Raw genomic sequence first — 12431 nt, 5'->3', positions numbered from 1 at the left:
AGTGTAAGAGCCTTGCAGAGCCTTTCAGAGCCTTCAATGAGTGTCTCGTCCGTGCGAGTCAGACTTGCCAAATTGCCAGGGGCAAAGGACCTCAATTGATCTGCTTCGAATAGACCCGATCGCTACTCCACCCTCATCAATTGCAACCATTTGAGCGCAAACATACGCGGCAGACTCCGGCAGTGGTTTAAAGAGGTTCAGATCGATTGGCCCCTTAGTAACCCTCCTGTCACTCAAATTACAGATACGCCGACTGTGTGGTTAACACCAGATCCTGGTGCCTTCTTGTCGTATAGATAGATGTGCGAGTACCTCAGTAGCTCAAAATGTGATTGATTGCCTTCGTTCTGTAAGCGTAAATGACGGATAGCACATCGCTGATGGCCCTCTTACCTCACCTGCACTGATCTAGCAGGGGGCTGAAGTTGTAGCTTTACATGATGCGTCGTACTCAATGGTCCTTTGTTACATCTGGCCACGATGCAAATCAATTGAGCTATGTGTTCAGGAGCATTTATGTAGCTGCCAATTTCGATGACTAATGTCAATAGCCACGACAGATTCGGGCAAGCCCATCGGCTGGAGTCGGTCGACAAAACAGTCTTCCAGCATCTCGGGAGCCTATGGGCTCAGGAGTCAGGACTTCAGGTGGTCAGCTGCAGAGACAAAAGGCGTAGATGATTTCGCGATACCAGCACGTGAAGTGATAGTCATGTTCAGATGGTGTGATGGTCCGCCACCGGATCCTGCAGCTAGCGCCAAGCCTGTGCCCAGAGCAAGTTGCTGAGACAGACTCGAAGGACCATCATCCACCCATTGCTCGCAAATGATTTGAGCTGCAATGTCGCTTGAACATTCAATATTGTATGACACAAGTGGCCGAGGTCTGATTCAAGAATAGGTCAAGAAGCTCATCAATTTTGGCTACATCTGCATTGATCGCACTCTAAATGAACCTCGAGCATGATTTGAGCTCGATCGAACGCGGGGTTCCATGTGTATATATAACAGGCTGTTGATGAGAGGCAAGAACAAGTTTGCAACGATCGTACAAAGAATCAGTGTATGTGACCAGTAAAGGACCCCGCCAGAATGGACAGCGAAAATCACTGTGAGGACATAAGGCATTGTGCTGACGAAAGTCGCAATGGGCAGGATGATCATCCTCCTCGACACGCGAAGGATGTTATTGTTGCCCTTGCAGGTGGTCGTTTGCGATTCTCCTGATAATGTGCTACGCAGGCTCAGTCGCTTGAGCTCGTTGCCATCCTTTCGCAGGCGATAGCTAATCACAGGATAGGCGACAAACGCAATGAGATTGTTGATCAAGAATGGTAGAAGAACAGTGACGATCTTCTCCACGCGCCAGATACTACCAACGGAGCAGTGCATGAGATTTCCCAGCATGAAGACTGGCATCATGCTCCTGTACCATACTTGCAAGGCCAAAGGGAATAGCAAGCCAATCGTAGCGATCTGTAGCCAGGTTAAGGCCAACATGATGCGAAAACATTGCACTTGCATAGGCCTTTTGAATTGTACAACATGGAATGTATGCACAGCGATGCAGGTGATCAGGCAATGAGACAAAAGATGCGCCATCTTGATCAAAAGGCCTGTTGTCAGTGAAAGTCTCATGCTTCATGTCTTTACCTTGTATCGTGCAGCTACAAGTCAGTCTGATGGATCATCATATTATAGGTTGTTCCTTACGGGATTGATGGGGAAATTACTTTACCGCTGGCCAAATGAACAGTCGAGAATAGATAGCCGGCGCTTAACAAGACTTGGGCTAGTAGGAGATGTGCAAGCAAGATGGTGAACTGAGTGCGAGCAGTGCTAAGATCCCACTTGGCTGGCCGTTCGCAGACGTTCTTTCGATGTATTTCAAGGATGATGAGCAGTAGCACAACAGCCCAGATGAGCAAGGATAGTCCTGAGATAACCTGGTGTGGTTGGTAAAATGCAAATTTCTAGGTTGTCGCTTACGATTAAGACATTCATTTCGTGGTCGGCCAAAGGATTCAAGGTCCAAGGAACGGGCAGAGGTCGAGTTGCATTCCACGGGCCAAGAGCCACTTGATGACTGAGATAAAAGGACTGGTTGACTCCCATTGCAATATCGGTTGGCGTTGGTGTAGCTGGGCACTACTCTTGAGAGGACGAGATCCGGCGATGCAGTGGCAGCAGCGCAGGTTGACGGTTGCATGCAATATCGCGCCATCAGGAGATACCACTTTGTGATAGTATGCAGAAACCGGTTGACGAGAGAGATAAGTCACAACATGTTCTGAGCCAATCATTGGAGAGGCTCTAATCATGTGGAGAGGGTCGCAACGACTCACGCGTCGTGGACGTACGATTCCTGTCAGCTGATTGCTCTTGGTTGCAAGGAGATTTAGGAAGACGAAATTTCTTCAGGGGTCAAGAGTGAAATTTGAAATTGGCCATAAGGCAATGCGCGTGATCAGACTATTACCAGCTACCCTGAGGAGGGCATGGTCGTACTGTCAGACGATTCAAACGGGCCAAACGAGCCGAGATAATGTGTCATCGCTCTACAACAGAAGGAGTGAACGAAAATGTGAAGTAAGAACGACCTCCGAAGTGTGAGACTGGAGCAATAAAGTCTAGGCTAGGTCTGCCAGCGTCACAATAATGACTCGCAGGACCCCATGAGTCGTCACTTGGGAATCGGCTTAGGTAGCGCAGAGCCCGGCTGAAAGTCGACCGTCCTGATTTTTGAAAGATGGTAGACAGCTGTACTGTCATAATCGTAGTCACTCAAACTTTCCCTAGCCGCCGGGCTGCTGATAAAAGTCTTTACAGTCCCTTCTCCCAAGATGAAGGGCACCTCGTCCATGTTCATCTCAGACCCAGTGACATCAGCAGCGGACGACTGAGAGTTTTCAGGAGTTGCCGATGGTTTGAAGAACGAAGTCAGGAAGAAGTAGATGACACAGGTGACCAAAGGAGCAGATGCGGCAGAGTAGCCCACCATAATAACCGTCCAGGACTCAGCTTTGAAGCTCAATGGAGTCAGCAATCCCATCATCGACAAAGTGAGAAAGGGAAGTGTGACAATGACCGTAGCGATCGGGAACATGAGGACGCGCTTTGAGGCTCGGAGAATGTCTCTTTCTCTGCCAACAGCTGCCTCCGTATTGGGACCTATCCGTCTAAGACGAGCGGAATGCCGTACAAGTTTGACGCTGATGAATGGGTATAGAAAGATGCCGACGCTCAACAGGGCGACTGAAGGAACGTAAACCACAATGATCTTCTCAATTCGCCAAAGACCGCTCACAAAACTTAATGTTAGTAGATGACATGGCATGTAGAATCTTACCATACTATGCTGCTAAAGGTGAAGAATGGAACCTCATTGAGAGAATGATAAACCAAAGGATAGACGAAGCATAAGGTCAATGTCAGCATCCAAGTCACGATGTTTAGCATGACAAAAAGGTTGAGGGACATGGGCTTCAATCTGGACACACTGCATGTTAGAGAAGTCCTCATCCCGTAGACCTTACCAATACGCAGAGTGCGTCGCAATGTTGGCGATAGTAAAGTGCGTGAGCGTATGAGATCCGAATAGAAAGATGCCTTGTGCTTGGCACCTACCATTAGCGTTAGCCTCGGTGTTCAAGCTCTTACGTCGGGCTCGGCGAGATGATCTGGCCCTTGATGAGATGTATGGCAGATATCAAGTAGCCAATCAACTGAAGGACCTGAGCCAGGACTAAGTGACATATAAGGATAAGCATTTGTGACCGAGTCGTAGTCGGATGGCTCAGTGCTTGCCAGTTCACATTTACTCTCCTTTGTGAAGAGAAGCGAAGGTAGAAGAACATCCCGACCATCGCTGCAAACGAGAAACCCACGATAGCCAACATGCCCTGCATCGTCAGCCACGCCATTCTAAGCTGAAGTCTTGCTTACCTTGAGGACTACTTTTGTTGTTGCCTGTAGGGTAGCCTCGCTCCATGGACTCGGCAATGGGTGTGAGCTGTTCCACGGCCCAGCCGCTGTCAATTGCTGCAGGGTTTTCGATTGCTGGGATCCCATGATGCTAGGCCTGTATCAGACTATCAGGGACGTGGCTGCTGTCGTCGATTCGAATGCGCAAAGCCTTAGCCGTGGCCAGGCCTTCTTGATGCAGAGCTCGCAACTTGACGGTTCCAAATTTACAGTGATCAGGGGCAGTGATGAGCAGATCATTAAAAACGGGAAGCACAAATATCACAAAGTGCAAGCCATAAGGGAGACTGCATGTGTTTGATGTGATGGAGAAGATATCGAAAAACGTGTGTCTCGGGTTTGGCGATGGTGTACTCCCTGAGAGAAAGGAAGTCGAGCCATTGTCATCAGTGCTGAAAGTTGCACCAAGTTGCACCAAGTTGCACCAAGTTGCACCAACAGCTTCGTTTGATGACACTGAAGGCTGATCACATATCTCGATTGAAGCATCATGGTCAGATTGCCTTGTTGTTTCAAGTGTTGCAACAGAGGGAAAGCTGGCATTTCAGCAGAACCCAATGCTCACAAACACAGATAGTCTTCGTTGATTCGAACCTTTAGCGTGCTTCGTCTCCAGCTGCAGAAATGTGATCTCTTGTGACCTTGCGGCGATCAGCATGTTCTGCGAAGCACTTCTTGCGATGTAGCCCCATAAATTCGCCGCTTTATCGCGAACAATCGTCGTGCTCACTGGGCTGGTTTTGCGGTTACTGATACATCAGAAGAAGGGGAAAAGACTCAGATTGCGTGGAAGACATGATAAAAATAGCATCAGCGATGAAGCCTTTGTAGACATCACTGCCTTTTGGCGTTACCAGAGAAAATTACAACATGCGACTTGCGAATGCTGCGTTGAGAGAAGAGAATCTGAAGAAATGTAAAAAGGGCAAGATTGTCCCATCTTGACAGCATCGCAAGGGGAAGAACCAAAGCCGCGAACTATTTCGGCCTCGGGATGAATGCAGCTTGACTTAGTGGTGGGCAATTACATTGGGGAACGTCCAGGAAGGACAAAGCCTGGTTGCACGTCAACCGTCTTGATCCTGCCCTCTGAGAAGTTTGTCTCAAACGAGTAGTAGATTGAATTGTCCTTGACAGCTGGACTACTGATGTAGGTCTTGACGGTATCTCCGTCCATGGGAAAGGGCAAGTCGACACCACCCGCCTCACTGCCTGCAAGCTCGGACATTTCAGTAGTGTCTACTGAAGAAGATGATCTGAAGAATGAGGTCATGAAGAAGAAGAAGATGCAGGCGAAGAGTGGAGCAATTGCAATGCACATGCCAACCAGCATGATTGTCCATGAGTTTTCCTCCAGCACTTTTGCATTTTGAAATCCCATGATGGACAATGTCAGAAACGGTAGTGTGATGATGATTGTTGCCAATGGGAACATAAGGACGCGCTTTGATGCACGGAGGATCTCCTTTTCTGTACGAGTTACTGCGTGAGTGCGAAGTCCTGCACGACCGAGACGTCCAGAGTGGCGTACGAGCCGGTAACTGATGAATGGGTATAGAACGATAGTGATGCCAAGAAGCACCAGACACGGGACGTAAACTGCGAGAATCTTTTCCATCCGCCATAGATTGCTGACAAAGCTGTGTGGTTAGCATTTGATGGACGTCGGGACGATCCTACCAGGCTATGCTGCCGAAAGTGAAGAAAGGCACATCATTGCGGGCGTTGTGGATATGTGGAAAGACCAAGCTGATGGAAAGGGTCAAAATCCAAGTGACGACATTGAGAAGAACGAAGCAATTTAGAGCCATTGGTTTCAGCCTCGATATGCTTCAATGTCAGCGCGACATAAGGATCTGAGATACTCACCAGTATGCCGAGTGCGTTGCAATATTCGCAATCGAGAAGTTTGTGAGGATATGGGAAATAAAGATGATTGTCCCTTGCGTCTCACAACTATTGTCAGCTTGATTGGGACCACAGCACTTCTTACGTCAAGCTCGGTGAGATGATTCGCCCTTTGGCAAGATGTATGGCAGACATCAAATAGCCAATCAATTGAAGTGCCTGAGCAAAGACCAAATGACAGATGAGGATGAGCATCTGCGATTGCGTCGTAATTGGACTCCTCAGCGCTCGCCATTTCAAGATAACTCCTCTGCGTGTGTCGGAGAAGCGCAGGTAGATTGCCATGACTAGCATCGCGACGAATGAAAGACTCGTGACGCCTACAATACCCTAATTCATCAGCTTCGTCGTCGACTCAATGGTATGCTGACCTTAAGAGTCTTCGCCGTAAAGCTTGGTATGGTGTCCTGGCTCCATGGCCTTGGCAATGGATGCGAGCTATTCCATGGTCCTGCTGCACTCAAGTTGCGCAAGGCTGCGGATTGTTGCGATCCCATGCTAGCGACCCTTCTGATGTGTCAAACCTTCTTTGCGATCCAATTTATGAGAAATGAAAGTCAGAAGAGACAAAGAGCCCGGTTAGCGTGTGTGCATCCCAGATGGTTGATCTTCAGGAGTTTCGAGCACTACACCATGTGCATCCTGACACTTCACCGTGCATGCGGCACGCGAATAGGAAGCTGCAAGCAGTACAATCGCCCAAAGCTGGCAAAATACCTCACTGTAATCGAGCCGCGATGCGAGTCGATCTGCATCAATTTCAAAGTAGAATCGAGCAGGGTCACCTTGTCGTACCTTCGTATATGAGCGTTTAAATGCCGCCAAATCCAGTTGCCATGTTTAAAACAAATCTCCTGACTAGCAGAGGGTCATGTGAGATGTGACATAAGACAAGACGAGATAATTCCAGACGCTCACAAGACCCATGTCGTCTCTGGAGGCAAACAATGAAGCTGTAGTGGACATGGATGGGTCATGTTTGTGGCTGGATCAACGTCCTCGAGAAGATCACTAGCGTAGATAACCAATCGCCCCCCAGGATTCATCTCAGTTCGTTGTTTAGCATTGCCGACGTCGTATGTAGCTGAGCCGGGTCTGGCAGAAGAGCAGCAAGCTTAAATTTGTTTGTCGCAGCGTCGCTTCGTTCTCGTCTTCGCCGTCGTTGTCCTTCCCCACTTCACTTTCGCATCGACAGCAGCAGCCCCAGCAAACAACTCCTTGCACCGGGCCCATGCTCATTCGGAGCAGGCCTCTTGCCAGTAAAGCACTCCGCTATGCATCGAGCACCAGTAATGGCACTTCGGCTCGACGGCGTGAAAAGTCCCTACGACGGGCCCTTCTCTATATCCCTGGCTCCTCAGAAAAGATGCTCGCCAAGTCCATCAACCTCAAGGCAGATGGGTTGACCTTTGACTTGGAGGATTCTGTGAGCATGGCAGCGAAACCAAAAGCACGGAAACTCGTGTCGCAGCATTTACAACGGTATGCACGCGGTACGCAGGAACGTATTGTACGGATTAATGGGCGTGGGACTGGACAGTTGGCAATAGATGACTTGGCCATGATACAGGGACTGCAGATTGATGCTGTCATGCTACCAAAGACGGAGACTGCAGAAGATGTGCAATGGCTAGCAGGGAAATTGCCTGCCGGTGTCCAGATCATTGCTATGATTGAGAGTGCCTCGGCCATCATGAACTTGAAGAGTATCGCTTCTGCACACAAGCAATTGACGGGACTCGTCTTTGCAGCGGAGGATTTCGCAGCGAGTATGCAAATCACGCGGTCTCCCAGTTTACGTGAGTTGCTCTTTGCAAGACAAGCGGTTGTCACGGCAGCGCGAGCATATGGTCTCGACTCGATTGATCTCGTTTGCACATCCTACAAGGACTTGGAACGCCTGAAGGAAGAGTGTATCGAAGGTGCCTCATTTGGCTACAGTGGCAAACAAGCCATCCACCCAGCCCAAATCAAGGACATCAAGAAGCATTTCTCGCCGAGCAAAGAACGCGTTCGCTGGGCTCAGGGCTTGCTTAAGCGATGGGAGTCTGAGGAACGCGGTGCTTTTGAGTTTGAGGGCAAGATGATTGATGCTCCTGTCATCCTGAGTGCTCAACGGATCGTGGATCTACATCATCGTGGATTAGAGCCTATCCGTGGTTTGATACTCGGTGCACCTGGTGCTGGTAAAGGAACACAGGCCAAGCATATTATGGGCAAATACCCTGATATCAGCATCTTGTCTTCCGGTGACTTGCTGCGTGATCACATGAGACGCGGCACAGACCTTGGCAAGCGAGCACAGGACAAGATTACGCGTGGTGAGCTGATTGACGATGATACGATGTGTGACTTGGTCATCAACACGATCAAAGAACGAGGCTTCACGGCCAAGTCTTTCTTTCTCGATGGTTTTCCTCGTACGGAGGCGCAAGCAGCAACCCTGGACAATTACCTGTCTGAACTTGGCACTCCGCTCAACTTTGTGGTCAACCTGGATGTCCCCTACTCTGTCATCATCGACCGTATCGTCAACCGCTGGATCCACGCACCATCCGGCAGAACCTACAATTTGACCTACAATCCGCCTCAAGTGGCAGGCCTGGACGATGAGACGGGAGAGCAGTTGACGAAGCGACTGGATGATAATGTCGAGACGTTCCAGAAGCGGTTGGCCGAGTACGATGCCATGACGACGCCGCTGAAGGACTACTACGATGAGCAGGGTATTTTGAATACATTCACGGGGGAGACGAGTGATGTGATTTGGCCGCAGCTGGAAGAGGCCTTGTACAAGGTGCAGTAGCAGACTTATATAGATATACCCAGATATACACCAGATATTCACCAGATATAGACCCCCAAGTAGACTTCTCGTCCACTTCTAACCCTGCGCGAAACCTTTGCTGGATTACGTACGGGAGCAAGAGCTACTACACCTACAAAAGCATAGCGCAATGAACACTCCGCAGGGCCAGGCCGCCTTCAAGCAGTTCCGCAATGCGATGCAGAAAGTCAGGACAGCAGGCAGTGCAGGTGGCGGCAAAGGATCCGGCGCTGCAGGACCTCTTGCCGGTGCAGGCGGTCTCATCCTCCTCGGCGGCGGCGCGCTCGTCTTGAACAATGCCATCTTCAACGGTTCGTCTAGCTTCAGTATCATGCACAGAATGACAGTAAACTGACATGGCTTTTAGTGGACGGAGGTCACAGGGCCATAAAGTATACACGACTCGGCGGTGTCAAGCCAGACATCTACAACGAAGGCACACACTTCCTGCTGCCGTGGTTCGAGCAAGCCATTGACTACGATGTCCGTGCCAAGCCGAGAAACGTTGCTTCATTGACCGGCACAAAAGGTCTGTCTCCGCTCTTGTCTTGCTTTGCATGCTAATTTCTTGGATTAGATCTTCAAATGGTCAATATTACATGTCGTGTCCTCTCGCGGCCCAACGTCGCCGAGCTGCCTACCATCTACCGGACACTCGGCGAAGACTACGACGAGCGCATCTTGCCATCCATCGTCAACGAAGTCCTCAAAGCAGTCGTCGCTCAGTTCAACGCCTCGCAACTCATCACTCAGCGTGAAAAAGTCGCTCGTCTCGTTCGTGATAACCTCGCTCGTCGTGCTGCTCGCTTCAACATCCTTCTCGATGATGTCTCCCTGACGCACGTCCAATTCTCGCCTGAATTCACAGCAGCGGTTGAGTCGAAACAAGTTGCACAGCAGGAAGCTCAGCGTGCTGCATTCATTGTGGATCGTGCACGTCAGGAGAAGCAAGGAAAGATTGTTACGGCACAGGGTGAGGCACGGAGTGCAGAACTCATTGGTGATGCATTGAAGAATAAGCCACAGTATGTTGAGCTCAAGAAGCTAGAGACGGCGCGTGAGATTGCACAGTTGGTGGCATCCGGCAGTAACAGGATTTTACTGGACTCGGATACCCTCTTGCTCAATGTCAATCGCTCAGAAGAGGAGCAGGCGCAGAGGGCCAAAGGACGCAAGTTTTAGAGAATCTCCTGTAGCTGCAGCATCTTGTTTAAGTACAAAAACCCTATTCTAAGCAAAGAAGATGAAGCGTTCATTCATACAAGCGCAGGTGAAGGAGCAGGTGTCGCCGGCGTGTCTCCAGGACGTGGCATAGCGTTCACCACGCTCGTATCCATTTTGGCAACTTCAAAAGAGCTTTGAGGTACGCCACTGCGAATAAGCCAGCTCTCGAGCACTTCAAGGGGCACGGGAATCGTGCGTCTCAGCGAGCGTACAATTACATTGAGCCAGGCCACACTTTGTGAGTGCTCGCCAATAATATGCAGAGGCATCTTCACTGTATGCAGCAACTGGCGAGGAATCTCCTTTTGTGGGTGTCGTTGTCGCAGTGCTTTCAACAGACCATGCACAGTTGCATTGACATGCTCAATCGCATCAGGCGAGTACGCGCCTTGTCGTACCATAAAGTCCGTCTCAAATGGATTGATGGTCGCTTGCGTGCTGAGGTCAATCAATCGCTTGTTGCCCAGAAACATACCAAACCGGATATGTCCCAGATCAGCACGCAAGTTGGGTGTTGGACGCTTCATAACAATCATCAGTCCAGTTGGACTCAAGACATGCGCCGCAAACAACTCTGTCAGCTCCAGGGCTTCTGCCGGATCAATTGATGGGCGGCGAGGCTTTGGCGTGTCCCTGTGCTTGAAACGGCGATGAGGCATATGAAGCACGCGCTCGAGTCGTCCATGTGAGCTGATGCCCAGTGTCTTGGCGGTGATGTTGGCATCGACTTTAGCCATCAATTTACCACCAAATGACAAGCGACGCACAAAGCGATGTAGAGTGCCATAATCCTCTCTATCAAAATCGATGCGCAGCGTCAAGTTCTTGGTAGCACTATCGTAGGCAGGTACTTGAACGCGAGCAATAATTCGATCCTCAAAATCCATGACATTCATGCTGAAGGCTTCCACTTTCATAGCTGGTGGGAGTTTGATGAGTGGCGTTGAGGTAAGACTGAAGCCGCTATCGTCTACAGAGTGGACCTCTGCTGGCATGGCCTCAAAGCGACGCAAGTCACGACGTGTGACGCGAACATGATCCAAATACCGCTGAAAGTGGCCACCGGTGCGAATATACGCAAGCACGAAAAAGACGGAGAACAGCAGCCCAAGAATCCCACCAACAGTGAAGAACAGTGTGCGCCCTGACACGCGCGATTTGACTTTACTGAAGAAGTTGCGTTTCGTATCCGTATCTTGTGGAGCGGGAGGTGGAGCGGGAGCATGAGCAGACTCTTCTGCATCGTACTGACTCAATTCCAATTCTTTGGAGTTTGGCAGAGCTTGCTCCTTTTTAGGCATTCGCCACATTTGACCCAAAGAACCCAACATGCCGATTCAAGAGAAGCGAACAAAGCAGTATTTGAAGGCCCAACGTGTCTCATGATGCGTTTGAAGTCGACAGCCGAATCAGTCGTGTTGATACGTTGAAACTGATGGTCGCGGCAAACAAGTGAATGTCCTGCCAAGGAAACCCCAAACTGCTTGCTGCCTTCAAACGGATGGCGTTGGACAAACGCAATGACAATTGACGCGACCAGTCCTTGCAAAGTAGACAGCGACAAGAAGCACGAGCAGCGCAAAGAAGAAGGCAGTGGGCGACATGCCGCCATCTATAGGGTGTAAGGGCCGAGCAGCAAATGCAATAGTATCGATGAGACTGTTTAGCCCGGCGACACCCTCTTCTAGCGTTCTGATGGTACCAGCATGCTCTTCGTAGGACGGTGGTTCGGGTAGCACTTCCTCCGCTTGAGATTCTTTGATTGGATGCTCCGTTTCGTTGAAAGCGCGCTCTGGCAGTAAGGGTTGCACACAGGTGGATGAGGACGAAGATGCCTGCGTGATATTTTGTACAGGGAGAATATTCTCCTCCCGTAGAGCCAGGTGCCGTCCAGTGTCGTGGCCATCATCACTGCTTTCCTGTCGCAACAGCAAGCTGGTACTACCAGGTGTTGAAAGAGCGTCTTGTGCAGACATGATGGAACGTTCGAGCATTTCAGACAATCGCAAGAAAGAAGTATCTCGCTCATCCTCATCACTATCGGAGGTGGACTCTTGCTTGCGCAATTGTGTAGGCCAAGACTGTTTGGCCAAGGGCAAAGAGTAGTTGAATGTTACAGATGGTTTCTTTTGTACATGGTTCCGTCGGGTTGCCAGTGGACTGACAGATCGTTCCCACGATTTGAAATAGTTCTCTTTAGCGTCTGGCCGAGTAGATGCAGCCTGCAGCGTGGATGCAAGCACACTGAGCTGGTTCAGCAGGTCTGCATGGGAGAGCTTGTTTGTCGCGACTGCTTGTTGAATGCGAGACAGTTGCGCAAGTGCCTCGGTTGTCTCTGTGCGCATATACGCTGCTTAGTCTGCTCTCCCACCGACGAGACCCTGCCTAATGAGCCGACCGCCTTGATATAAGTTGAATGAGGTGTCTTGGTGTCTTTGGTCGCATCTCGGAAACTTCCATCGCGACTCCTTCTCCTGAACCAACACAA

At 50.0% G+C, this 12431-nt stretch overlaps 7 protein-coding genes across 7 annotated transcripts; 2 read left to right on the top strand and 5 right to left on the bottom strand.

The window, feature by feature from the left end:
- Nucleotides 1-694: 694 nt before the first annotated feature.
- Nucleotides 695-2399, bottom strand: BCR37DRAFT_261325 (uncharacterized protein). The gene is made up of 4 exons (XM_040866719.1): nt 1990-2399; nt 1714-1946; nt 1654-1667; nt 695-1616 (listed from the first exon to the last, which is right to left on the bottom strand). Exons 1-4 carry the CDS (start codon nt 2113-2115, stop codon nt 925-927), a joined length of 1065 nt encoding a protein of 354 aa, XP_040726268.1. The 5' UTR covers nt 2116-2399; the 3' UTR covers nt 695-924.
- On the bottom strand, nt 2400-4158 carry BCR37DRAFT_261618 (uncharacterized protein). The gene is made up of 5 exons (XM_040866721.1): nt 3946-4158; nt 3661-3902; nt 3537-3623; nt 3350-3499; nt 2400-3311 (listed from the first exon to the last, which is right to left on the bottom strand). The coding sequence occupies exons 1-5, from the start codon at nt 4069-4071 to the stop codon at nt 2684-2686; spliced, it is 1233 nt and encodes a 410-aa protein (XP_040726267.1). The 5' UTR covers nt 4072-4158; the 3' UTR covers nt 2400-2683.
- Nucleotides 4159-4646: 488 nt separating this feature from the next.
- BCR37DRAFT_261322 (uncharacterized protein) lies at nt 4647-6257 on the bottom strand. Its single transcript, XM_040866718.1, has 4 exons — nt 5978-6257; nt 5854-5940; nt 5665-5814; nt 4647-5624 (listed from the first exon to the last, which is right to left on the bottom strand). Exons 1-4 carry the CDS (start codon nt 6184-6186, stop codon nt 5009-5011), a joined length of 1062 nt encoding a protein of 353 aa, XP_040726266.1. The 5' UTR covers nt 6187-6257; the 3' UTR covers nt 4647-5008.
- A 796-nt stretch (nt 6258-7053) lies between these two features.
- BCR37DRAFT_378242 (Pyruvate/Phosphoenolpyruvate kinase-like domain-containing protein) lies at nt 7054-8763 on the top strand. The gene has a single exon (XM_040869001.1). The coding sequence runs from the start codon at nt 7124-7126 to the stop codon at nt 8696-8698; it is 1575 nt and encodes a 524-aa protein (XP_040726265.1). The 5' UTR covers nt 7054-7123; the 3' UTR covers nt 8699-8763.
- Nucleotides 8764-8897: 134 nt separating this feature from the next.
- On the top strand, nt 8898-9901 carry BCR37DRAFT_345681 (band 7 family-domain-containing protein; the record flags this gene model as incomplete). The annotated part of the gene is made up of 3 exons (XM_040867634.1): nt 8898-9030; nt 9087-9248; nt 9297-9901. The coding sequence occupies 3 exons, from the start codon at nt 8898-8900 to the stop codon at nt 9899-9901; spliced, it is 900 nt and encodes a 299-aa protein (XP_040726264.1).
- On the bottom strand, nt 9727-11355 carry BCR37DRAFT_261299 (uncharacterized protein). Its single transcript, XM_040866717.1, has one exon. It carries the CDS (start codon nt 11272-11274, stop codon nt 9976-9978), a length of 1299 nt encoding a protein of 432 aa, XP_040726263.1. The 5' UTR covers nt 11275-11355; the 3' UTR covers nt 9727-9975.
- An 81-nt stretch (nt 11356-11436) lies between these two features.
- Nucleotides 11437-12288, bottom strand: BCR37DRAFT_391846 (uncharacterized protein; the record flags this gene model as incomplete). The annotated part of the gene is made up of 1 exon (XM_040871058.1): nt 11437-12288. The coding sequence occupies one exon, from the start codon at nt 12286-12288 to the stop codon at nt 11437-11439; it is 852 nt and encodes a 283-aa protein (XP_040726262.1).
- Between the last annotated feature and the right edge of the window lie 143 nt (nt 12289-12431).

This window comes from Protomyces lactucae-debilis (assembly GCF_002105105.1).
Source record: "Protomyces lactucae-debilis strain 12-1054 chromosome Unknown BCR37scaffold_6, whole genome shotgun sequence".
Classification (NCBI taxonomy): domain Eukaryota; kingdom Fungi; phylum Ascomycota; class Taphrinomycetes; order Taphrinales; family Protomycetaceae; genus Protomyces; species Protomyces lactucae-debilis.
This window is presented reverse-complemented; position numbering and strand designations above follow the sequence as displayed.